Source organism: Oryzias latipes, chromosome 11 (genome assembly GCF_002234675.1).
Source record: "Oryzias latipes chromosome 11, ASM223467v1".
Taxonomy (NCBI): Eukaryota; Metazoa; Chordata; class Actinopteri; order Beloniformes; family Adrianichthyidae; genus Oryzias; species Oryzias latipes.
The window spans coordinates 17,169,311-17,197,009 of NC_019869.2; the positions used below are offsets into that span (position 1 = coordinate 17,169,311).

The window sequence follows — 27,699 nt, forward strand, 5'->3', positions numbered from 1 at the left end:
TTCTGAGATTTAGTTCATTTATTTAAAAAAAAAAGAGTAAAGAACGTTTTTGTCTCTCCTGAACCATTGGCTGCGACTTCTGCTGCATCGCCCCCACAGCTCTCCCTAAAAATAAATAAATAAAATCAATTTTGAACCTTAATAAATGGCAAAAGTATATTTTAATGACTTGCAGACTCACGTTTTCTCTCCATGCGTTGGATCAGCAGCAGAAACGTGAACGTTAGGGGTGATCCAGGTGTCACCCCGTCAGACATCAGTCTCTATTTCAGCTGCAAACAAACAAACAGTTACTAAACTGACAGTAAAATGCACAACGGTTTCAAGGGTTTATCTCAGTGCTTCTCAAATAGTGGGGCGGCACGATGCGATGCCGGGGGGGGGGGGGGGGGGGGGTAGCGGTTTAAGGCACAGGTAATATCGGCAATTGCTCGGGGCACAAAAGGGGTTGCGGTGACAACGGCTCAGTGCTTGGAAAAAGATCTGGTCCACTATTGGTTTCCTATTATCTGTTATATCACAGAGTTTGTAACAGCCTGAAACTGAACTGCTGTCCCTGGAGATACTCCCGTCTTCAATCACACGCCGCTGCGTGTGTGAGAAGGAGACGGGAGGGGAGGGATAGTGGGCTCAGGCTGCAAGGTGAACTGCGCACGTGGAGCGCTGCCTCTGTTGCGCAACACCAGGGTCATCGTGTGCCTTTAGATTACTCAGCTCATGCTAATAATGTCATTCTTTATTAACCATTGTAGACATTTTGATGACTTGTCTTTATTTTCCATCAATGTTTTCTTTGTCTGCCTGTTTAGTTGGTGTCAGTATTTGACAAAGACAGCAGGTAATGCAGTAAAACAGCTGCACTTTTTGAGATAATACATAAACAATCGATCATTTAGGGAAACATTTTCCTTTTCCTAGGAAAAGGATTTATTCCTAGGAATAAAAATAATTGAGAAGCACTGGTGTATCTGAACATGAGGTCACGTTTACCAGTGCAGTTCGTCAGAGTGATGGCTCACCCTCCTTGGATTGGCTGAAGCTCCTGCGGTGAGAAACAAACAATGAGATCCTGGCAGAGGATTGGTTGGTAGTTCAAATATAAAGCTATTTTTAGACACTGTTGTTGGCTGAATGGTTGCGTATGCTGTGCGTGTGTGAGGAATAATGCTGGATGTTCAAAACAAATGGTATGAGGTTATGTGAACATGCACCATCTGTAAACTAGGGTGCCTTAATGTGCTGTATGGTGTTTTAGTGTTTTGGATGTAGGAAACTGCAGACAACAGCGGTCAAATCTGTTGAAACCCTCAGTGGATACATGTGAAACTTCAACCTGACAGAGGGTTTTCTATCAACCCACACAGAGCTGCGGCACAACCTCACAGAGGAAGAGTCACATGATTGTCACGTTCAGTGTCAGTATTTCAGACATTGGGCCATTTCAACAGGGTTTCTGGCATCACACTAAAAAATTTCAAGTTAAAATAAAAGGTGGCCAATCGAGGCTTAGACGATTTTAGGAAATGGATCACAGTGCAGAAAGTTACGTCAGGGTCTTCTGCCTCAAGGTAAGCCACATCACATTACCTCACAGTAACACCAATACAGCATGTGGTTTGCGCAAAAGACGGGTTGCTCAATGATGTTACACAGCAGGTATGTGTAACAAAAAGAAAACATACCAGAAGGGGTGTTATAGATTCAGAAGAGAGGGAAAGAAAGAACTACAAAACTGTTAGTGGCAAGAAGAAGTAGTTCATTCACTTAACACTAACTACTGCTTTCACTTGTTGAAAGGCTGCAGGCAAACCCAACTGTTTTGCATCAATTTAAGGCATTCTTATTCAGCTTTAAGGAAACAAGAAACGGCTGAACTCTACTCAAGAGGCAATTCCTTTCCCATGTCACCAGTTAGTCATGAATAAAATACATTAGACAACAATGTTCATTCTCTGACAAAAAGTCAGACTGTATGCAAAAGGTGCAACAAGACCATGCCAGTTCCTGGCTTTACTCTGACGACTCCAGTCTTTAGATGTTATTTCAAGGCCAAGATCTCTGTTTAGTAGTTTTTAAAACAGGAGGGATTGCTGATGTTTGGGCCAAAACTTAAATTTTACATTGCACTGACAGTTTAACAATGTTGTACGGTGATTCCAGAAAATGAAAAAAATAAAAATGAAAATATATATCAATTCCTTTTAAACGCATTTAAGAACCCACTCCAACGAAAATATTGTTTTTGGTTTTAAAATATTATTGCATTTTTCTCATGATGAAGAGGATACATAAAGAAAAATAAGAATATGGGTGTATTCAGACTGTAAAAATCCTTTGTTCTGGATCGAGTCCTGACCTTGTGTTTGGTCTGTATTCAGACTGGCATCAAGGGGCCCATTCTAAAGCTTGTAAACAAAACTACATGGCCAATGATCTTGTCAGTCATTGGCCAGGAACTATGAGGGCTGGTCAAAGCAATGAGAAAGACGGACATGCTGCGCTATACAACTGACAGATTTTTTTTTTAAAATTTGGCTTAAAACGGCATCATCGTAATTTAGGGGCACTGGAAACGATTTTGCAGTAGATCATAATGATCATTTGAAAATGATGGTTGGAGTGGGACCTGAGGGTAACCCAAAATCAAAAAAGGTGGCTTTTAGGTGAACAGTAGATTAAAAAACACTACTATTAAAGCAAAGTAAAAAATTAAAAAATTAATACAAATCAAAGTATGCGCTTTAATTTCATGTTTGTGTTATTAAAAACTAATAGTTACAATATTTCCATGAAACTAAGAAGGGGCTGAAATATTCAGTTTGTAGTGATGACCAAAAATATCAGTCAGTCTTTGGCAGATCAATGTTTATCATTGAGTGTTCACGACAAACAACCAAAAGTATAAAGCCCGCTCAAAATTGTAAGATATCATTTTGAATGAAAGTGCAGACAAAGTCTTTCAGCACAGAAATGAACAGAAAGGTTTTAACCGAAGTTGCACAGCACGATGACCACAACCGGCTACAGCCAAGAACAGCAGCAGAGAAACTCTGCAGTACCTGGAGGCATCAGTGGTGAACAGGAGGTGGACCACACAGAGGTGGGCTGCTCTGTTAAATGGTCAGGGCAAAAAGGACTTTCCTCAGGGGGGTGGATATTAAACAAAATTACTAAAAACAGAAAAATACCCACTACAATCCATTATTGTTCTGACAAGACACAATAAAAAGTGCAACTAAAAACTACCTTTACAGCTGCAGCAACAAAACCTATGCCCTTAATGAAGACTTTGGATTAGTAAATGTTTTAAAAAATACTATAACATATATGATCGCAAAATAGTTTCAAATCTAAATAAACCATTTATATCGATACTGGAAAATACCATTTAGATTGAGGCAAGGTAGGTTTATTTTATTATAATGTAAAACGAACAAGTGCATCATAGTGGACAACACGCATGATGGCAGCAAAAACGATCAATCCATCTTTACAGTCCAATGTGTAAAAACACTTTGAATTTAGAAAAGACAAGTGACCATATAGTGTGGTAGAATGTTGTAATAATGTTCCCTTTGATTTATTTTGATGTGGAAAAACAGCAGTATAAACTTGTTTGTTTTTACACACATTTAATTTACACTTGTTTATCTTGCAAGAAATATGAGGAACCTACAATGTTCAGTATCCAGGTATTTATCTGTGACTCAGTGGTGGCAGTTTTGGCTAAGAGATTTCCTGGATCCATTTTAGGGCAGTCATATCGGATCGAATCGGATAGTTCAAAATGAACAAATAGCCTATGAATCGCATCTGCAACCGCAAATTACCTTATGAATCAAACTATCTAAATTATTAAACCACTGCACACTTGTGATAAACTCCATGAACAATTCCTACATGCTGCTGCAAAGGGGACAGAGTGTATGAACGTTCAAAAATCTAGGCACACTTGGCGGTATGCAAACATCCACGATTTTTGTGAATAATAAAATTCTGTGCATAAACAAAATCTGCCTTTTTAATGTATAAGAACTTATATTTTGGCAAACTATAGCCATGTTTTTTGCTTTACTTTGTAATGACAAAACAGGGCATAAAAAGCTTTATCTGCTGCTACTTTGTGTGTTAAGGTGGTAGAGTTTTATGGAGCAAAAAGCAAACACAAATTTAGAGTTTTCGGCAAAAGCCGACTTTCAGTATAAAAGCTGGGAAAATCATTTTACATGGAAACTTTAAAACTTTTGTTTGGGCAAATTTACGGTCTTTAAAAACACGTTTAACATTTTTATAAATTCTAAAAACAATGAAATGTCGCTAAAAATATTTTTTAAGGTTGGATTTTCTTTTTTTTGAAGATTACAGTTATTTAATAACTGAGTGCAAGTTCTTGTCCCTTGCTGCCCTGAAAAGATATGATTGTCTCTGTTAGTTCCATACAAATGTCTCCATACAAATGGTCCAAAGTTAAGAACTTCGGCAAATAAACTTCTCTGGCGTTTCAAACCTTAAGAGATGTTAACCATTTATGAGTTCTGCTTGTTCCATATAGAGACCAGAAGTATGACAAACACTCACACAATTCAAAGGCTACACACAGCAGCACGTTCACCCACTCGAGTAGATTCATGAACAGAGTTCTACACTGTGATGCCATTTTTTGAAAGTGTGATGCCAGAAACCCTGCGTGCGTCACCCAGCAGCGGCATGTACAGAGAGGACAGAGCAGAACTGAGTGAAGGTTAACGGTTCATCTTGTATTATAAACATGGAGGGGACACTTACCTTAAATGTTCAGTGGATCTGTGTAAGCATACCTCTGGCTGTAGTGCAAACATGTCCAGGCTTTACTGTCCACTGACTTCTGCAGAACTACTCATCGTCAATGCAACCCAAGTGCAGAGAAGAGCATCTACTGGGACTGGGGCAGCTCGTCTGCGACAAGCTGGCTGACAGCAGCTAACGTATCCCATGTAGCCAAAGACAAACACTGAGCCACTCAGACACAACACACCATCTGCTCTTCAAAACAGGAGAGCTCTCGCCACCATTTCTTTGGGGTGGGGGCGTAGAGGAACTTTCTGCCATTAGGCTTGGGAGTCTCCCAAAGGAAAGGACTGATATCATCTTGTACTTTATCTTACAGGGGCACAGTCATCCATGTAGGTCAAGGATTGGTGTACACCGTAATTTCTGTGGCGAGGTGTGACACAGCATTGGTTAACCATAAGCACAAATTTTACCACTTCTTTAAGAACACCAAGTGCCAACAACTGATACGTAATGATGCCAGTAATTGGCCCATTCAGTGGATTGAGGATCTGAAGCTGCTAAAGAAAAAAAGAATGGCTTTCACTTTTTATGCTCCTATACTTTCAAGTGTAACTCAGCTAAAGATGCCATTAAAAATGGTTATATTGAAAGTATTTTTGAAATCCCTCAATGAGAACGTTGTACTGTGCAGTACAGGATTGAGGTGTGGTCTGGATGCACTTGTGGAAATGTTACCATTTTACACCCTCTTTGGTGCAATGAAAATTAATATATTTTATAAAAATAAAATAAAAAAAATCATGCATCTTTATTTATTTTAATTTGTAGATGAAAAGCATCAAGCTTTCTCTACATGAACATAGTCAATTTGCGATAATTAACTCCATTAGAAAAACTAGTCATTTATTAATATTTTTGTTTTTCTTCTTAACTGAAAAAAAGACATCTTATGCTGAAGGAGGATGTCATAACTTTCAAGGTGACTTCTAAAAGCAAAATCCCTGGGTTTTGTGATCAATTGCAGTAACTTGTCACCTTGCATGCACATATGAACTTTTCTTGGAATAAATATGGTGTGCAGAGAAAATCTGAATTTGAAAATCCACACACATGTTGTATTCTAACATCTGGTATTTAAGAGCTAACATGCTAAAAAGACTTTATAAAATGCATTTTAGGTGGACAAATATATTTTTATTTTCTTCAAAATTTTAGACTATATGTACAATTAAATCATTTGTTTTAAGAAATTAATGTCATGGCATCTAGTGAGTCAAATATGCTTAGTATGTTTGTAACTAATAAATAATTTGGCAATCATTCAAATTACTCTTGAAAATGTATGTTTCAATACTAGCCTTTGACATTTTAGGCTTTACTAGGAAAGAAATGTAGAATACAGTGCACCAATCTATATATTCAACTACATTTGTTTATTTTTTTGCATCTGTATAAACTGATGCAACTGAGGAGCAAAAAATTTGGTCAAAATGGAATTCTCCCCTTACCCCTACGGCTTCTCCCTAGCCCTACACTAAGTCCTCCAAATGGACAGTTGTAAAAAAACAAACAAAAAAAAACAAGTGTCTTCGAGTTTGGATGTTACTCCCACTCGATGACGTTATCATTAGTCGCCAGTCAGCTGCCAGCGCTCGGAAAAAAATAAAAACATCGCTTTTATAAATGCGGAAGGTCATGCTAAAACAAAAAGTCGTTACTTACATATAAAGAAATTTGAAATGCATTTGAAGAAAAAAGCTCCTCCGCGGCACATCACGACGTGGCATCCCCTTGCGGCGGAGGTCTCTGCATCTCTCCGCCACGAGGGTTAGCCCTTAAAAAACTATGACAACCCTACCCCTCCAACTGCCACTAGAATTAGGGGTAGAGAGAAGCCGTAGGGGTAGGGGAAGATTTCGGGTTTTACCTTTGAATTGCCACAGTAAAAAAAAAAAAAAAAAACTTAAATAGGCTGAGCTGAGACCTGTGGAAACGGTAGAAAAAGTAACCGTCAGACAGCAGAATTATTATTTAAGAACCTAGAGATGAGCTGAACACAACTAATGCCTACTTCTCTTAATCGTTTACAAATGTACAACCCCTAACCTAAAAACCTGAATTGAATAAACAGTACTTGACTATTAAAGTCCCTACATGACAGGACATCATGTGCAACATTTTAATGAAGGTTACATTTTAAATTAAAAAGCTAATGTAGTTTAGACCCCAGGTTTAACTGATAAACAAACCACCAAGTTTTTATACTGCAGTTGATGCAAATTTTCAAAGATGTGCCAACACACCCTCTGTTTCTAAGAACATAAAACTGACAGCTTTCTTATGCCTTCAGCTCACATATACTAATTGCTGTAGTTCAGCAGACATCCACAAAGTGGTGTATCACTAGACGTCTGTTGTGGCATTTAAACATAATTGATTACCAATGTGTTCAGATTTAAAGAGACTGGACATCTATGTCAAGATGTTGCCACTTTAGTCATCAGTGGTAAAGAACAATTCAAGCCATGCAGCCCATCAACCAAATTACATAAAGGACTTAAATGGTCTTTGAGGACTACAGTTTCAAGGGGAAAAATATCCAATTGTGCTCCAACAGGAGCAACAGACTGTCTTGATTAGGAAAGTTCCGTTTCATAGTCCAACATCAATAAAGGTGGTCACACCTGTTAAGAAAACAGAAATTGTATACAAACAGCAACAAACAGACATAACATTACAGTATTTTAAGCAAAAAAAAATGATTTAGTCATTTTTATATACCAAGCCTAAACTAAAAAGGACAAAAACTAAATGGGTTCAAAGTGTAGAAAAAAAACAATCCTCGTTCACTGTTTAGACATACCTGGATCCTTGTGTTGTCCACTAACTACTATGAAAAAGTCCTTCTCAAACTTAGAAATGTATTCTTGACTAAAGGGATTTTGTTCAGACACTGGTTACTGAGAAGATTTTTTGTTGCTAGTGGTAACATCTTTATAACATAAAAACATACTGTACTGCTCTTTTCGGACCATAAGACGCACTGGAAGATAAGTGGGCTCATAGGGCGTATCAGGCAAAACAGAACATTCATTTTATCCAGAATACAAAGCGGGGTCATAAGGCAGGTCAGATGAGTCAGATGAGCTGATGGCAAAGTTTTTAAGTTTTTAACAAACTTTTGTTGTGGTTCATGTGCGCCTTATCTGCAGAAAGCAACCTTTGCAGAGAGTATAACACAAAAGATGAATTGAACAGTAGAAAACAATACATTAACTTTAGTTCATTATGTTGAAGCACAGTATGTATTCCTCCGCAAGGTTTCAGACTACAGTGACTTAATGCACCAACATTCCATCAAGTGGGCAGTATCGTAGTGTTAAGACTAGAGCTGTGACGGTGTGGAATTTTTGATCACCGCTGTGATGAAGCAGCAATAATTAAGGCGTCGCAGATGAATACAATGGAAATGGGGGTGCACGTTAATGTTTGGTGTTACGAAGTGAAGGAGAACAGTGATAAAAGGTTTCCCCCAGAAGAATGGTGATTGATTCCTTATTATTTCACTTTAATATTATTAACCCGCTCTGGAGTATTATTCCCCCCTCCAAAAAAGTCCAGTTTCAGCGAGGACCTTCACGGGGTGACGATGTTTCCAGCCGCACTAAATAAGTAGTGCAAAGTTCCAATGGAGTGCTCTTGGCGCATACAGATAAATATTTTCTTGCCCCTTTTGACAGAAAAGGGAATTGAACCCGATTATCCCTCCACCAGGCAAGCGGATCAGATGCCGAGTGCAGATCGAGGGCTTCCTGCTGCAAAAATTTTTAGTTTAGTGTCTGTTCGGATTCTTTTTGGACTGTTTTAGTTACGCTATTGTCTTTTATGCCCGTGTTTGTGTGTATTTAATTTAACATGATCTGTAAACATTACAAGTACTGAAACATGGCAAGCAGTTAATTAAAAATCCGACACACAGAAAAATCCCCCATAATGTTAAAAGGACTGTCCCTCCCTTGCGCATGAGGATGCAGGTCTTTTCCCCCAGAAGCACTTGAAGTTTGAACATAGGACTTGCGGAAAAAGTAAATTATTTGCAAAGATGAATGTGTTTATTATAGTTCAAATCACACACCACATGCAGTCCTTAACATTCAAAAAGAAACTCATCACCGCGGTGTGATCATGTCATTAGCGCGGTGATGAGGTTATCGTCACACCCCTAATTAAGACAGAAGTTCCTTGTTCCGGCCAGAATTGTAATTTGGTCCGAATTGAGTACTGAACCTTGCACTCTGTCTGTATGCAGACTGACGTCTACCAAATATTGCTACCCAAAACTAAAGCCTGTACACAAAACCACATACCTAAAGATATCTTTAGTCATTGGCCAGGGCAAAGCAATGAGAGACAGAAGAAGTCCTAAGCCTTGCAATCCCTCTCAAAGTAGTACACTTATTCAAATTTTATATTTCACTGACCAATTTTGAACGTCTGTATCAACATCAGGTACAACACTTTACTTTGGTACGGCGGAGGCATGCTGCAAGATGGTTATCGAGGAGGCGTTGAGACAGGTACGATGATAAGCGTTTTTGACATTTAGATTACCAGGAAAACAGCGTGAGAATAAATGTGTCTCATGTTGAGTTGTTTTAACGAGCTTGCAGCCATCTGGCCAAATTTAAATGAGTTGCTGTGTCTCATTGTTGTTTTACATTTGTCCGCGGCTCATCTGTTGCTTCATTAATAATTTGTGTACAACTTTCTTTTACCATCCTGTGATGACCGGGTACGGTGGCAGTTTTGGTCCAGTTTTTCCACTCCGAGCATGCAGCCCACTCTGACTGTGGAATCTTAAGAGAACCAAAGCTGATTCCAATTGGAAACAAACTTCAAAAGATGGGTCTTAGAAGTCCTAGACCAGAATCTACTTGGGTATATTTAGACTGAAAATTTGTCTCCGATTATTGAGGGAGAACAAACTCTGGTTAACTTTAAGTACCCTACAAGCTCTAGAAAAACATTGGGAGAGACTTCGCATACCACCGAAAATTGGTTTGAGGTCAGTGAACACAACTGTAATTCAAACGATGCATGGGGTATTAAGGCGTTTCATTCACTTTTGAAAAATTGTTATATTTTAGGTGCGTCTTATAGTCCAAAAAATACAGTACGTCATAAAGAGTTGTTTTCTTTGACGCATTCAGCTTCATGTTTTATCTTTCACTTATATTTCAGCTTTGGTCTCCATGGTAATCACTGTTGCCAATTGTACAGGCATCAATGAAAAGTAAACTTGACTTTAATTGAACAACAAAAGCAAAATGTCTCGAATGAATTACCATCCAGCCTTTCTGAATGATATGCAACTTGATTGACATCAGAAGACATTACGTCAATAAAATCAATCCAGTTCATCGCTGTTTTATGTTAACTGCTGAAGTCAAGATTTACAGATCAGCTCAAATCCTAAATTCTGCTCAATGTTTGGTTTCTATAGCAAAGATGGCTCAAGTGTTTTCAGCCTTACATTTCTCACACCGTAAGAGAAGAAGCTGTGTGAGAACAACTGATGGAATAAAGTTTCTTGATAGAGGACTGTATTACTGTCACAGCCAAACTGTAAATATGTTGTTAAAAGGGCGTAACTTTACACAAGATCCATGGATTCTGTATTACGATGTCCGCCAACACAAGAGGAATTGATCCCAAAATGCATCAGCATATAATTCCCCACTGAATTGTTTGCACTTAATATGGTAGCTTGACAGGTAGCTACCAACATGTGTCATCCTCTATGAGACCCTTCCAAAGGCCCCCCCCACCCCAAGTAAAATCTTAATTTTTCCCATTAAGGTTCGTCTCAGAAATATATTAATATTTAGCGGAGGGGTGTCAAACTCATTTTAACCGAGGGCCACATCAACATAGTGTCTCTCCTCAAAGGGCCAGATATAACTTATACATGTAACTAAATGTAATGAAAATGAATGTAACTACTCCTTAATGTTAAATTACTCATTTATCTATTTATTATAACTTTTTAAAGTGACAATTACAGTTGCATAGAAAACATATGTTTGCTTGTTACTTTAGCATAAATCCTTTTACGCTTGATTCTGTCAGGTTAGGTTATATGGACAGTGTTTAATTTCTAATGTATATTTCTCATATTTCAAGTCTGATTACCCCTAGATATAAACAAATGCACACCAATTTTTATTATTACTTAAAAACTTTTATGCTCTCACGGGCCACATGAAAGGACATGAAGGGCCGCATTTGGCCCCCGGGCCTTGAGTTTGACACGTGTGATTTAGCGGAATGCTAATGAAACATACTTGTGTTTTTGTAGCCCATCTTGTGATTATTCACGCTCTACACTGAAACTATTGAATCATCTCCACAAATGTATTTTCCTTCATTAGCTCAATTATTCCTACATCCGGTCAACATCAGCACAACTCTCTCCACAGTCAAGCTGGTCAGACCTGTTAAAGAGAAAATTTACATAACAAAAGTGACATTGACGTGGATCACAAAGTGGTGATGGGTACTTCTGAGATGAGTTTTTTATGTCTTGGTCCACTAAAAGCTTTTTTTCTCCTGGAGTCTGTCCTAAGACTCTATATTCAATTTGATTACAAAAAAGTCAAATTAGTTGCCATTGTACAAAATTTTATTAATTTTGTTTTTATAAATGGTTTATGAGAACATAAATCTCAACCAAACTAAGTTTTAAACTGGATAAAAATACCAAGTTTAAATGAATATTTCTGATTGTATTTATAAATCTTTCACCGTTTAAACAAAACAATATGAAATTGTAAATATGAAATTTTACTTTAAAAATGAAAATAAAAAAACAGCAGAATCCTTAAACAAGACCAAATGGCATATTTGTTTTTGCTACATACAGGGCACCGTCTTCATGCTTTTCAGTGTGCAGGACGACTTCTCACCTTTACCTGCTTGTCCGCTTTGTTGATGATCTCTAGACCCTCCTGGTCTCTATCTGTGCCGTGATCATAACTTTCCCCCATTCCTCTCCAGCCCCCACAGTGCCACGACCACAGCACACATCATAGACATTCAAACATGGTAAAAACTTAAAACATAGAGATAGTCCTGCTTCTCATTCATTTGTGATCCAATCATCTCTACCATGGATCTTAGACTGATCCAAGTTCAATCCTCCTTTGCAAAATACAGTGCAAATTATAGACACCGGATAGCTTAAAAAAAAAGAAGAAAAAAGAATTGCATCAAGCAAACTTACCAAATATTCATGTCTAAGTTTGTAGGACTTATTACGGGTTATCCATCATTCTCAAGATTCAGAGACTTCTCTCCAGTCATAGATAAGTAGGCAAAATTGCCATTACCCAGGATATATTTCTGAAATGTCAGATACTCACACAATAGTACTGGGTTCACAAATGACTAATTTGAATTATTTACAATGAAACTCAGTTTAATATTGAGTTTTCCATCCAATTTCTGCTATGAAATAATGTGGTTTCAAACGGAACTAGTTTTTGGGGATATTTTTAACCAACAAGTTGCATTTAAACAAATCTCTTCATGGATTTAATGAGAACACATTTTCAAGTATAGATCAATCAAATAAGCTAATAGACAGAAAACTGGCACAAATTACTGGTTTTCCTCCAATGTTCATCACAAAACAAAAAGAATAAGCTTTTCTTAAGTCGTTTTCCTACAAAACAAGGTTTTATTCCACTAAATGTAACATTTATGTCATGTTCAACGTGATGACAGCTCATCAGGGAAAAGCTTCAATGCTCTACTTTAGTTAGAAAATAAACCACCTTTCCCATCACAGACATTTTTGCACCCTGGAAGGAGATGCTAAAAAAAGAAAAAAGAAAAAATAGTTTTGCGGCTGGTTTACAAAGAACATCCTCCATGCTGCAAAATTTTAAATGAGAAATTATTTAAAATTTCTCCATATAAATCTGTGAACCTTTGACAGGCCAAACGCAAATACAAATCTGTCAAGTTTACATATCGGACTGCATTTAATTATGATATCGATATTTTGTAGTCTGAACAGGTTAAAGCCATTTATTTTGGAGATGGTACACAATAACACCAAGAATAAATAAATAGATAACACCCAGCCAATGCGCTAAGTCCGCACATGGTTGCTGCTGGTTTTATTCTTGTCATACAAGGCTGGGGACCAAAGCGAGGCAATCTTGATCATATCTGGTGATTCCTGTGTTGGAAGAAAATTGTTAATCTAATGCTTTTTCAGTATGCAGTATTCGCTTTGTTTGTTCCTGTATATAATACAATTTGATAATTTAAGTCCCTGTTTGCATACCAAAACACTTGAGCTTTGTCAAGTCATCGACCCTCTTTATTTTATGTTAACATTATACCTTCACATTTTGTTAAAGTTTCTTGAATGCTGGGAAATATTAAAATTCGTTAGGTTATCATCTATTATTATAAGAAGTGGATTGAGGAAACCAATACATTGAGCTTAAAGAAATCCTTAAAGAAGCTTAAATCTACATTTTCTTTTGTATTGGAGCTGCTTTTTGATTGCAGTATTCCTGTATCACTACAGAATGCAGTATTTATCAAGGATTTGATGAATTTATAAGAAAGGGTTACTCCCAGGGATGGGTAACGTTTGGCTTTCATCTGGTGCCAGTGCTAAACCAGAACTTTTGAAACGATTTTGGTGCTTCAAAAAATTTTTTTTCCAATAAACATGCACATTTTGTCCCAATAACATTTAGATGTGACAATGAAACATCACAAGGTGAAGGACAGCGTTTAAATTTGCCTAAGATCCTTTAATTTTTTTTTTTCTTACAGTCTGCACAACAGCGCAGTGTCTCCGTTTACACACAATGGAGTAATCATTTAATTCACTGCTCATTGCCATAACAATCTTTGTAGTGTTTTACAAGTCACTCTTATCCATTAGTTGCTTATTTTGAATCCTTAGCTGTGAATTACAGCTAAACTTTCAGTTTTCTTATCTTCTGCATTCTGACTGAAATTCAACGCACCCTACTGCCTTCACTAATTCTAGTGAGCCCACCAACAATTGCTTGAAAGGAAAAAATATTACTTCGAATTGTCTAACAAAACCGAAAAGAGCAGGTCTGAAACGAGGCACCAAAAAACAAGTTTTTAATAATATCCTGGTCGTATCATTGACATCGGTACTGGTGACATTTATCCACCAAGTTTCAGTACCCATCCCTTGTTAATCCAGAGCCGCATGGTAGATTACTGTATTCTGTGTGCAGAGATAAAGGTATTCAGAGGAAATTATTTTGATTGTCAAGAGTTTTGACCGTAATCCTTTAATATAAAATCTTGATGCAGAATCTGATTGTTTTTGGTGCCAGAAGGCCTCGAGCAGCCAATACAAATGTAAAAAATTAGTCAGCATTAATCGGACAAAATGTTATAATGTTGCAATCTATTTTCTTATTTTGTCTAGTGAAACAAGTCTTGAATTGGATAAAAAATAAGGCCATGACCATAACCATAATTGGCTCAAGTTTACTTATGAAAGTTAATTCTATAATAGTTCTGATATGTGATCAAAATGCAAATAGCAAGAGGGGTTAAAAAAAAAAATCAAAATTTATTGGACGAAAAAACAAAAGCATTCTGTTACATCTTTAGGTGTTTTTATGCATTTCATAAGAAATGTTTTGGTAATTAAAAATGTACAATTCAGGAATAAAGGTTATTGGTCCGTCCTGATGGAATCAGTGTGTCTTTATTGTAACACATGCTTTAACTCCAGATATCGGGCACAAAACAAAGCCATGAGCGGTTCAGAAAGGTTACATTATCACTTTACGATGACTCACAGCACATTACATCTAGGAACGAAAAAGGTACATCGTCAAAAAAATTGTCACACCTAAGTGACATCTACTCCCACACCAATAATAAAAATGAAGAAAAAAGTATGTCCCATAAAAATTAGTAAATTGCTTGGCTAAAACGATGCAACACTTCGAACTTAAATACAAGAAATAGGACCCAGCATGGTCATTTGGAGAAATTTTATGAATGATCCTGCGTGTAGACAGCGCTTAAAAACGGGGCTTCTTAATTGGGCCGTCAAACTCCTCACGAACTCTGCCATACCCAGCAGTGCCGGGACCCATTCCCCTCTGAGCGCTCTGGGCAAAGCGCTCATTGAGCTGATAGATAGTGGGGGGATTTTAAAGATATAGAAGAGGGATATGGTATGAGTTGAGTGCAGATGCACACAGTTCATGTCCATGTAGAAGAGGTGTATAAAACGTAAGGCCACAATGATGGTTTGCGACATTGTGGGCAGGTTTACAAAACAACCAGCAGGAGACACATCCGTAGAAAACGTTCGTTCCAATAGAAGGTCCACAGGTGCCACAGGTTACATACGGAAAAGGAAGAGAGGGTAATGGTTTCGTTAGTCAGTGCCTACCTGTCATGGTCTGTGTTGCAGTGCATGCCAATATTTCCTTTGAGTGTCTTTAAAGTTCTTTCAGTTCAACTTTAGACTATGTTGACTATTCATTGATATATCCACAAGGTATATGTGAATGCATTTACAAAAAAAGATTCTCTTTATCAACTGAATAGTGACGGTCACCATGTGAAGAAGAAAAAACTGCATAGTCAAAGAAACGGCTAAATTGTACAGTTCTGAGATTGAGTCTTCGAAGCGGCTGTAAAAGATCCATCCACTGAAACTTAGGAGATGCACCAATATGACTTAATGTAATGATTATTTTAGGAATTTAATAAAATATATTTCCAACTAGTTGCTGCAAAATGGTGGCGCAGCACTTTTCATCAAAAAATACACTGATTTAAAAGGCAAACTGCTTCAGGATTAATAACACTGTAAAGGCGGTGGGGGTTACACCAACACTGTATGGCAATATTTTCTTTTTACAAATTGGCCAATAAATTAAACAGAAAAGTCATCATATAGAATACCTTTATTTAGATTGTACCCAGTTCACACAGAACATGATTTGCGCATCAAGCTTGCAGCGGCCTCTTCTGTTTTGACGGACAAAAGATTCACTGTTCGACCGCTGTCCAAAAGTGTGTTAAAAAATAAATCTGACACTCCTGTGTCAAAATTCCTCCTCGTGACGGAGGATTGTTTTTGCCTTAAGTGCTTTATGTAAGACATCAAAGAAGTTAAAAGAGCAAGTTTGATTTAATTATTATTACTGTATAAAGGCCCGTACACACCGGGACAAATTTCGCGCGCGAGTTTCGCCGACGTTTAACGCCACGTGACTAAACAAAGGGCACCAATGAGAGTGTGCACACCGACGCGAAAAAACGCCACGCATGAAAAAAAAAAAAAAAAATCGCCTGGGTGTGAACACGAAAAACATGGCGAAAAACGCTGGCGAATAACACCTGGCGAATATTCGTCCCGGTGTGTACGGGTCTTAAGGCTTTCAGCTGAACTTTCGTCCATCTGTGGCCCAGTTTGACAACTTGCTTCGAATTAGTTTGAGGAAAAAAAGGAATAAAATTAGAGGAATTTTTTTTTTAATTGTCTCGATACAAAGTAAAAAAAGTCAGGAAATTCAGGAGGAGTGTAAACACCAATGATCAGCTTCTCATCCACGAAAAAGCTTCTCCTCCAACTTCCCCCAACTCTAGGCTGCGACAAAGTTCAGATATTTAAACTGCACCACCAGAATTTTCACTGGGACCGTGGTTTAAAAACGGGACACACCTGCTGCACAAATCAAGTTCAGTGTGAACATAACTTTAGACTGAAATATTTAACAAACAAACAAATGCTTCAAATAAACCAGACGAGTCATATTTTCCAAACAGAAATTAGATTGTGGCTCTCGTACGTTTTGGGCATTCAATATGACAAGTTTGCAACTAAAACATTAGCGTTGTCAGATAAACACACTTCTCTTTTCCTACAATTTTAAACCTTAAAATAAATAAATAAAGACGATTCAAACTTCCAAGTACTACCCTTAATTATCAGTCCCCAAAATTCCAGGAAGTTGAACTGACAAATCAGACAACTTTAGCGCAAGGTTTGATTGTGACCTCCATAATAAACCTATATCCCTGTGTGGCATTGTACTACAAGCCCAAAGAAAGATGCCAGTTCTGGTTGTAGCAAAATACACAAAGACTTTTGAGTTGTTAAAGCCTGTAGTGGGCAATGAAAAAAAATCTAAATAAAAAAAATTATGTGAGCACAAGGAAAATCCTTCATGGCTCATCAATTCAACTGAGACATTATCGGTGCATCTCCAAGTTATCTTGGTAAAACCATTATGTTTATATAACTCAAATATGGCTGAAACAAAAAAACCTAGCCAAGGTCAGAGATCGTCCAAAGGCAACACCTCCTATATTTAAAAGCACAATTTGAGAGTATTTTGTAAAATTATATTGATATTTGAATATGAATATAAAAGCAAAAAAGTGCACATCTGCATCTTTTAGTGTTATCACAAAAAAGTAGAATTTCTGCTTGAAACAGTAATTCAGAAAAAAAGCTTGTCAATATTTAATATCATGATAGAAAATGTACCAGAACCAAGTCAGAAATTGGCCTGTCACACACTGGTTCACTGCTTTGCCATCCCCCATTGATCAATCGAATTTAAATAACACTTTCCATTTAAAAGGTGTGATCCATCAAACTGCACTAAAAACATAACAACTGTTCAGTTACAGTAAAGATGCTGATGAGGAAAATGTGTAGACAATCAAGAACAGCACTGTCCGAGGTCTCAAAAATCCTCACAATGAGAGCATTACACTATTGTCCTTATTCCACTCAAAAACACAGCTTGTTTGTGTTCATTATAGTAAGTAAAGCTTTACCGAAAAAAAGGATGCGAAGTGGAGGTATAGTATAGGAACTATATAAAAACTCAACCGTGACAAGAAAACACTTGAAACAGTTGACCATCCAGAAAAGGTGCCTGTCCAGCTCATGGGACAGGTCTTGCAATGGCACTCTGCTGAACAAACACCATGATAAGAGGTCAACGAGTACAGCTTAAGCATCACAAGACAAACTAGTTAGCATTGTCTGTTGATTTAGTGCAGTTTGACAGTTTTGTAGAAATTCTAAACCAGGGGGCATGGCATGGCGTAATGTTCATGAGACAAGTGAATGTTGAACACATTCAACAACCAGCATGGCCTTCCAAAGACAGATGTTAATGCTCCTCCTGCTAGGCCAGCAGACCACCACCAACTCCACGTCTTTTAACCAAAAGGAAAGCCAGGGCATGAATGGACTAAAGTCTTCCCAGGTTGGGATACGTTACCATTTCGTTGGCCATCAATCCTCCTGAAGACGATCCCATGCCCTGCTGAGCGTCAAAGCCAAGCCCGCTCATTGGGAAGTTCTGGCTGGATCCACCAAAAGAAATGTCTAACAAAGGAAAGTAAAAAATAATAATTTAAAAAAATTAAACACTATGAACAGTCTCAAACCTACCAAACAAATAAATCCAATAGAAAATTGGCTCTAGAAAAGTTTTGAACTAGTTGCAGCAGTGCAATGTAAGTTGCACCCGCATTTTTAACCACACTGCAATTTAAAACCAGATTTTCACTTTTTATTCTTAAATTGCTGCTGCCTGCTGCTGATAAAGAGAGGGCTCTTGGGAAAGGAATTTATCAAATGTATTGCATTGAAGTTTTTGAGAGTTTAGGTAAAAATTATACTATAAACAGTCACAAATTCACTTTTGCAAGCCATAGTCTTCCATTCGGCAAGGACTACGGTGGCGCAGAAACTTCCAGCGGTTTACAACGAAAATCTGTCCATCGTCCGCTCCCACTACGGTAAAAAACACATCCAGCCCGGCCACATCAACACGAATGAGGTTCCGCTCACTTTTGACATCCCGATGAGTCACACTGTCGAATTGCAGACACAGTTTCACGAAGACTGGGAGGAAACGTCGGGCAAGTTACGCCACAGCTTGTGTGTAGATGCTTGGGTTAACGTGTCTGTTGGCATCATTCATGAGGAGCCGCATGGCAACGAGAGCTGACAATGATGGCGTGTTTGTTATAAATTTAGCCCAGCTGTTCATTTTAGATACAGAAGATGAGGACTTTGATGGATTCTTGGATCCTGATTGATGACTAAAAAAATAAAAATACGCCTCAAAACCCAGAGCGCCTTTTGCATGTGTTAAATACAGAAAAGGCACCCATAACTGAAAATGCGCCCAATAACTCAATGGGCCCTATGGTCGTGAAAAAACGATATAAACACCTTATAAACAGTGCATAGCGGTATTTGAACAAAGAAAACTGCACACGCCACTTTTCTACATTTAGAGGAAATTGTAGGGATTTTTCATGTCTGAATTTCTCTCAGCTTTTGACGTATACAGGAACATCAAGACCCCGGCCAACCAGAGGTGGCCTTGCACCTTTCACCATCTGGTTAATACCACAAAATGGACCTAATGCATGTTTGTTGTTGAACCACACACAATAGACTAGGGGTGTGCCAAAATATCGATATGGCAATATATCGCGATATTTAGTCCCGCGATTGATTCTCGAGACGTCTTCGTCAAGTATCGACCTTTTATTTACGTGTAAAGACCCTGTAAAACGTTATATTAACCATCCTTTGGTAAGACAATTCTTTGGAGGGTCGATAGGGGGCGCTCGTTGCGAGATTGGCTGTTGCGGGCAGACGAAGAAGAACACACATTCAAACAAAGATGGCGGGGGGAAAAACAATGAGAAGCGAAAGCAGCAACGTAAAAGACGCGCTGGCAGCATGGAAGCTGCATCAACGGAGTTGTGTGAGAAAGCTGTGGCTGTTGCTGGCCTGAAGCCGACACAGCCCAGCGCGGATACTTTTTTCCAGACGAAGCTACCGCCGTCTTCTGCGAGACAAAGCACCGGCAATAACAAACGCAAAACAAAACGGGAGGTGGAGAACGAGGGATTTCGGTTTTTATTGAATGCATTAGAGCCACGCTTTGACATTTCCTCTCGGAAATACTGAAAAAAGGATCCCTGCACTGTACGGCCAGACCAAAGTTACGGTTGAGATGGAAACGGAAGAAAGAGAGGCATCCCTGCCCATAGACCCCTTTCTCCTCTAAGCAGCGGTAGACGAGCAGCTTGACGCTAAAAAGCCTGTGGTTCTGAAGAAAAACATGAAGATTTAAACATACATCGCATGCAGCTTTTCCCCAATCGTGTTTGTGGATGCACTTTAAGTTCTTCATGTATTTTATCCCTGGTCATTTATTTTGAAAGCAGTTTATGTATTAAATAACTTAAAGGAAAGTTCCTAGCTACTTGATTTTTATTTTTCTGGGAGAATTTTATTCTTGTTTACACCACATTTGCACTAAATGGTGTCATTTATTTTTAACAAAGACAATATAATTTGTTCACAGAATTAATATCTGATTAACAGCTATTTCTTTTAAATTAAGCAATGGCTTTGGTTTTGTTTTTCAAAAGTTAATACCAATGTGCCTGGCATCTACTTGACTTATTCATTTTTTATCCTGTTTACAGCAATTTTGTACTAAATAATGGCACTGCTGTTCATGATCCCTATCGTTTAAACCAAATTTTAGAGATATTTCCAAATGAAAATTGTCATTGTTTGTCAAAGAGAGAGTATTACTGATTTCAGCAATGTTACACAAAAGTCTGTTATTCATTACACCAAATAGGACACAAGTTGTTTATCATCATTGTGTTGAAAAAATAAATGGGGAAATATTTTCCAAAAAACAATTTTTCAAGTTCTTCTTTCTTAAAGTTTGATATATCGTGAGTTGTTAGAGACAAGATATATCGATTATCACAATATCGCCATATCGTGATAGTATCGTTATCGTGAGCAATGTATCGCAAATCGTATTGTAAGGTACCCAGTGATTCCCAGCCCTACAATAGACACACTCATTCAGTCGCAGAGCAGCTGGGCACACTTGAGGGACCAGAGAACTTTTTCTTTCTGACCATAGAAAAAATTGGTCATACTTACAGCCCTGAGATTTTTAACTTAATAGCCATTTTACAAATTAATTTTGTCCAGAAAGGCAGTCTCTAAAACCTTAGCTACAGAGTTAATGTAACATTTGTGTCCCGCTGGGATAGTCTGCAAACTCCATTGTAAAAGGCAGAGAACAGAGAAAAAAATTACTTCAACTTTGGGCTAGGTTATTAATAGTTCCGACCAAAAAGGTCAATATGCTTATCCCATTGACTGTATAAGAGAGTTGGACAGAGTGAGCGTGATGTCACCCATAGAAAACTGCTTACGTCGGGCTCCAGCAAAATGATGCAAAAGCGGTCTCCATTTTGCATGATACAGACACTGCCATTTGGAGCCAGACAAAGTTAGTAAGCAGTGATTGGTCCAAGTCTGTCTGAATCAACATTTCTTTGGCAGCTACTGTCGCCAATGAGTAGTGAGCTTGTTGGAGGTCCACATCACTTCCACTGAAAGTGGGTTCTGGAGAATCTGTCAGACATTTCTTACGTTTGAGGTGGGGACCAGAGAGCACCACATGCTTTTGTTGTAGAATCTAATTAGCATGTTTAACCTGAATAACTTAAACTACTGGGGAAAAAAATGAAGAACACATTACAAAAAATGCTACAGAGCAAGAATGGTTATTCTGACAAACAGACTAGCAGTCATTGCTGTTTATTTCTCCATAGAAATCCGGTTCTGGCTTCCTGGAGCCAGCAGTTACTTTCTATTTGGAACCTGAAGGGTGAGGGGTTACTCAATCCAGTTTCCTCATACAGTCAGAGGCATCTCCTTGACACAAAACACCACAAAAATGTGAATGAAAAATCATCTTCGACTGACCTCCCATGCCCAGAGCTCCAGCGGAATGCATTCTCATCTCCCTGTCCCTCTGCAAATAATCAGCAAAAGTTCATTAGCATACATTGCATGACATACAGTTTGCCTTTTTATCAAAATATTCACACAAAGCCAAGTTTAGATCAAACTCACATCTATAAAGTTGCCCATCCTGTAGTTTTCTTCACGGCGGCGCATCTGGTCTTCCATATCCCTCTTTCGCAGCATTTCTTCTTCACGTCTGCGACGTTCTTCCTCTTGTCTAATACAGAAAAAAAGATGTTATTGCACTGTTTCCATAAAACAGAGATCAGACTGAATTTCATTCAATATCTGTATACCGCTTGGATACCAGACGAGATGCAATATTGTTAGGAATAATTAGAAACAGAATAGTTAAGAAACTCCCTTTTAATTTTATTACACTAACTTTTACTTTTTATTACACTAATGGTTTAAATTTGATTCACCATGTATTATCATCTCAAAATTATATCACTTTTGAAGAAAGCACAACCAAGACTATTGTCTCATAACATTCCTCATCCTCGCTTTTCAACTTTGTGTGTGCTGGTGTATGTGCTCTGGTCTGTGATAACCTCAGAGAGATCTGACACTTGAAGCTCCCTGACCTTCGAACATCTAGCCTGCAACAACCTGTGGGTGGGATTTTCACACCACTGTCCATCTGAAGATCTTTGAATATGCAAATGCAGGGTTTATATATCAAGCCCATTTTCCTGTTTTCTTTGTTCGGACTTTGATGCAGCAACCTGTTCATCTGTCTGTAAACCTTCGTACAAATTTGTGCTTCTTGTGCGGAGTTACCTACACTAAAGATAAGTAACTGTCTCTGAGTCATTATTCATTAATTTCTGTGTGCAGGAAACTGAGAGGGAACGAACCTATTTTACCTATTAACAGGCCTGTTTACAATTTCCAGTTTCCCCACAAATATTGTATTACTTTATTTACCCTGGATTATAAAGGATTCAAAAGTTGACCTCTGTGAAACCGAATACCAACCTGAGCTGCATCTCTTTTCTCTTCTGCATTTCCTGGTTGTGCATCTCTTCCATACGTCTTAGTTCTTCCTGACGCCTCAGCAATTCTGAAAAAACAGATAATCAAAATATCTTACAATTTAGCTACAATAAAAAAGGTTCACCCTTAAAAATCTTAGCTACAAACAATTTTTTACTAGCCACATGTAGAAGTGGTTACAGATCTACCAACTTCTTTCTAATACCAGCAAATCACAAGAACACACCTTGACGCAGGAGATTAGCCTGGTGCTCATGGTAGGCATCCTCCATCTCACTCTCCAGCTTTTCACGAGCCTCACGCATGTTTTTCTCCACCTGCTGCCTTTGCTGTTTCTCCATCTCATCAAGGGATTTCCAGCGTTTGGCATACTCAAACTCAAAAGTACCAGGTCGAGCAAAGCGAGGTGGTTCTTCACGAGCTCTGAAGATAAAATATTAGATGTTAATTAAAGTACCGTATTTTCACGACTTAAAAGACTGAAATTTTCTCCAGACTGTGGGGGCGCCTTATGAGGCGGGGCTCCTAATGTGTTGTTAGGGGGCGCAGAAAAAGGACGTGCGCTACTCAAAGAAAGCATAACATGAGTGTTACTTCTCTTCACAGCTCCCAAACTCATTGTGTGGAAATCAACACTTCCCATGAGTCTTAGTAGCTATAGGCAGGGCTAAGGCCCAGGTCCCCACAATGTTGTTTGCAAAATGGGTGAAGCTAGGGCTGCACGATATGAGGGAAAACTCGCGATATGCGATATTGGTGATTAATATTGCGATAACGATATAATTTGCGGTATATAAACAAATATCAAACCAACCAAAAACATCATTTCCATTTCAATGCAACAGTATAAAAATTATACTCCAAATGACCCTTGTCGACATAGGAGGCAAACATCAAACATAAAAGGGCTCATCTGATTGATCAACAACGTAAACGGGTCCTTCTGATTGGTTAAATGCATAAAGGGATTCATTTCATTTATTCAATATTTCAAGCTGCCATGAGTTTATTTTAGCACATTTAACCCTCGTGCTATCTTAGATGACCCCACCTTTACATTGACGTGTTCTCCCTACAATGACAAAGGTGGATAAAGGTGAAAAGATTTCATGTAATCCATGGACACCAGTGAAGATCACAAATCATTGAAGAAAAAAGGTTCAGAGCACTGTCTAGTGGGTCTAGATGACCCCACTCCCAATGTTAAAGTGCCTAGGATAGCACAAGGGTCAAGGTAACCATTTATTGTGATTTTCGCCGTCTTTTGCGGTATGCAAATTGCACAGCTTGATGTCGCGATAACGATAAATTTGCGGTATATTGTGCAGGCCTAGCTGAAGCCATATTTGCACTGCAGCTATCAGCTTTCAGGAAAAATAAAAAATAAACCAAAACTAACTTAGACTTGCTCCCACTGTTTTGTTTTTTTTTTTAAAAAAACACACACTGAGTGTTTGTGTATGTGCGTAAGCCTGTATTTTTCGCCAGTGCATATAGGTGTGTGAGCATTCAGGTTGTGTTACTCAGTTAGGGAGTACAGTAAATAAAAAAAATAAAAAAAGGTTTCCTCTCAAGAACAGAGAGTGGTTATTCTATCAACCCACTCTGGAGGCTCAGAGGGTCCGAAGGGGCGTTAACATGCCCGCGCCTTAACACCTTTAGTATGTGTCAAAGAATGAAAAATCCCCCGTAACTGGGACCACGCCCAATGACCCGGTGTGCCCTATGGTCGTGAAGATCCGGAAATTGCAGATGGTCTGAGAGAACTATGAAAAATTGAAGGCATCCAGACAAAATAAACCCAACTTATTCTTACCTACATAGCACAAATGGGTCATTTCCATAAACACAGTCTGGTCTGGCTAAAGATCGTAAAACCCAGTGAAAACACCAATAAGACTGGCAGCCTGGGTTTGAAAAACAGCGCGAGATAGCAGTATGTATTGTTTTGCCAGTTTGAATGTTGAAGGAAAAAAATAATGAAAGAGCCCCCAAAAAAGAGCAAGAAAAGTCAGAATGGTCGACAGATAAACTGCTTTAAAGCCTTATTTTGAGGGCACTCATTTCAGATTTATTTTAATCAACTTGCAATAGAACATAATGCATTGCACACAATAAATTCTGTTGTGGATGCACAGTAAATTAAATGTGCATTTTTAACTTTAAAAATAGAAAATACTGAGAACTTGTCATAAAATCACATGTTTAACTAATCTGTCGAAATCAATACACCCTTAAAAAAACATTTAAAATGAAATAAGATATTTGTAAATTAAGTGCTGCTTACGCTTGATATTTTGGGTTCTTTTGGGCCAGTTTCTCTGGAAGACCGTCTTCTGTATCATACTGCTCCAGAGGCTCGACCACAACAGGGCGAGGCGACCTAGAAAGAAGTCAAATAGATATATTGTTCCAAGACTACTTTCATTTTCGGGGCAACTTGTGGTCAAGCTAAATGTAAAGCTTACGAAGTGAGAAGGAAAACACCCTCGTTGCAACGATCCAGGGCCTTTCTGGCAGCCACTCTGGAGGAAAACTCCACAATCCCCTTACATGTGGACCGCCCACGGTCATCCACAATGACGATGGCTCGCTCAACCATTCCAAACTGGGAGAAGGCTTCCTCCAGGAGCTCGTTGGACACAAACGGAGAAAGATTTTTCACAGACAGCGCTGCGGAGTGGGTGGCAAATCTAACACGCAGGGGTCTGTTTTTCATCGGGATGTCATCCAGCTCTGCTTTTGCAATCTCTGCCAATGCTCGTGACTCCTGTGAGACATTAGGACAAACCATTAGCTTCAGGTTTAATTTAATTTACATATATATATAGCAATGCAAGATGCAATCAATTAAATATTGAAATGGATAAACTGTTTAGAAAATTAAAACTTACCAGTCGAATAAAGCCAAAACCTTTGGCTTTGTTGATGAAAACTTCAGAGGGCTCTCCATATTTTGCGAACATCTTCTTAAAGTCTTCTTCAGTTATGTCATTGGGCAGATTTCCAACAAACAGGCGGCATCTTTGTGAATAGGTCTTCTCTCCAGGTTTCAGAAGCATGGACAGGGTTGCCTTGAACGTCTGATTAAATAGTAGAGCGAATAAAAATATCATTCAACAATCCTGTAATATTTACTGTTGGAGTAAAAGATTTTTTATCCAATTTATACCTATACCACAGAGTTGTTACATATACAAAAGAAATCACTAATCTAGTTCTGCAAAAGCGTGATTGTTTTCTTTAAAAATCTAGTTATATATCTCAACATTCACGCTCTTATTGCAAAACGTTAGGCATAAAGTGCAAAAAAAGATCAATAACCAAAAACACCTTTTAAAACGAAAGACAACATGGCCGCCGTCTTTAACAAAGCGTGTTACGGGGAGTTGGATTTGCTGCACCGAATGTGCCGATGGTAGGTGACTAAGTAGGTCGTCGGGCGCGACACACAGAGGCATAAAGGTCTGCTACTAACTCCGCCCGTGTGGACATGATTGCGTTTAAAACCGAGCGCACTTTTAGTGGTTTTAAATTGGATCTAGAAAAATATTACCAAAGAGAGGACTGGAAATTACAGTAAATATGGAGAGAGAGAACGGGGCATACCTTTTCCGCTCCACCGTCCAGGTCGGTCGTGCTGCCTTTAGAAGGAGCCTCCTTTGACTGATTTGGTTCTGGTTTAATTGGAGGCGACTGAAAACCTCCCTTTGGGCCGTGTGGGGGACCGGACCTTTGGATCTGTGGCCCACCGCTAAACCTGCTCTGATGCGGTCCAGATTTCTGGCCCTGCTGGGGTCCACCAGGCCGGGGACTTTGCTGCTGACCGGGTCTCTGACCCTGTTGGGGTCCGGGCTTTGGGTTCTGCTGGGGGACGGGTCTCTGACCCTGAATGCCAGGTTTTGGACTCTGCTGAGGAGGACCGGGTCTTTGGCCTTGCGGAGGAGGTCCAGACTTAAGGTTCTGCTGAGGTCCGGGTTTGGGAACCGGCTGAGGAGTGGGTTTTGGACTTTGTTGAGGACCAGGCTTGGGGCCCTGTTGTGAAGCCTGATTCTGCTGCGGTCCGCTAGCATTTCCAGCCGCTGGTTTGGGCTGCTGGTTTGGTTCCGTCGGTTTCGGCTGAGAGGAAGATGTATCGGATTTCGGTGGTGCCGACTGGACGTTGGGCTGAGCCCCTGGAGTGCTTACTTTCTGTTGCTCCTGCTGGTTTTGTATCTGTTCCGCAGGCTTCTGCTGCTGAGCCGGGCCTTTCATCGTGAGTGCTGGGCCTGGAGTTGGTGTAGGAGCAGCGGGGGTCGACTGTTGCGGCTTAGGGGGGTTGTTTTTCGGTCCTTGGTTTGGCCGGTTGTTGTAGTTATTGTTGTTGTGTCCTCTCCGATTCTGGTTTGGATGCTGGAAAGGATGGCTCCGGAAATGTGGGTTTCCCATTAGGCCACCACGCATAGGACCGATAGGCCCACCGCCTCTTCGCTGCTGGAAATGGTTCATTCCAAGGCCGCCGCGATTATTGTTGAACCGAGACATAATACGGAATCGATGGTACCTATCAACGCAGTGAAATATGGAAATATATTTATCAAAAACGAACTTTCGTGAGGATGCGTACACTGTCAAAATGGCGACTAACGGTCGGACAAAAACGAATGCTTTTTTTCGTGAGAAGAGGAAGTTAACTCCGCCCAGTCTCAGCACCACCCGGCGCCGCTGATTGGTCCTTCACGTAAGGGGTGGGCTCAAAACAAAGATCAACTATTCTGTGCAAATTAGTGAATTCGTACAAAGTCTTTTTGAGAAATTTTTCCATTTTAAGATTAGATAGATAAATTAGGTATTTTAAAGCAGTTTTTATTTACAGCCACTAAATACTGTACATATTTTAACTGACTGCTTTGCAAGCCACCATTTTTCTCTGAATATCTGAGAAGCCCTTGGCTGCAGTTGAAATAACCAGCTGCTATTGTTAAATGAATTTAATCTTTTATTAATGTGAATAAGTGAGCAAT

At 39.0% G+C, this 27,699-nt stretch overlaps 1 protein-coding gene across 2 annotated transcripts; it reads right to left on the reverse strand.

The window, feature by feature from the left end:
* On the reverse strand, window positions 1–27,353 carry sfpq (splicing factor proline and glutamine rich). 2 transcript variants are annotated; one of them, XR_909597.3, is made up of 12 exons: window positions 26,306–27,353; window positions 25,591–25,779; window positions 25,165–25,466; window positions 24,984–25,079; window positions 22,923–23,119; window positions 22,679–22,763; window positions 21,806–21,914; window positions 21,656–21,704; window positions 18,108–18,214; window positions 991–1,042; window positions 182–272; window positions 1–105 (listed from the first exon to the last, which is right to left on the reverse strand). XR_909597.3 is itself a non-coding variant. In XM_004074074.4 (10 exons), the coding sequence occupies exons 1-10, from the start codon at window positions 27,218–27,220 to the stop codon at window positions 14,874–14,876; spliced, it is 2,160 nt and encodes a 719-aa protein (XP_004074122.1). In that variant the 5' UTR covers window positions 27,221–27,352; the 3' UTR covers window positions 13,515–14,873. The 2 variants fall into 2 exon arrangements, 1 of the variants encoding a protein (XP_004074122.1); XM_004074074.4 differs by lacking the exons at window positions 1–105; window positions 182–272; window positions 991–1,042 and adding an exon at window positions 13,515–14,984 and having other exon boundaries at window positions 26,306–27,352.
* Window positions 27,354–27,699: the final 346 nt, after the last annotated feature.

Excerpts from the sequence above, each read along its gene's own strand:
- sfpq (XM_004074074.4), bottom strand. The coding sequence starts at position 27,220 with ATGTCTCGGTTCAACAATAATCGCGGCGGCCTTGGAATGAACCATTTC. Across the intron at positions 25,080-25,164 it reads GGTGTTTTCCTTCTCACTTC|GTCGCCTCGCCCTGTTGTGG; the intron begins GTAAGCTTTACA and ends ACTTCTTTCTAG. Across the intron at positions 21,705-21,805 it reads GGATGGGCAACTTTATAGAT|AGGGACAGGGAGATGAGAAT; the intron begins GTGAGTTTGATC and ends GATTATTTGCAG.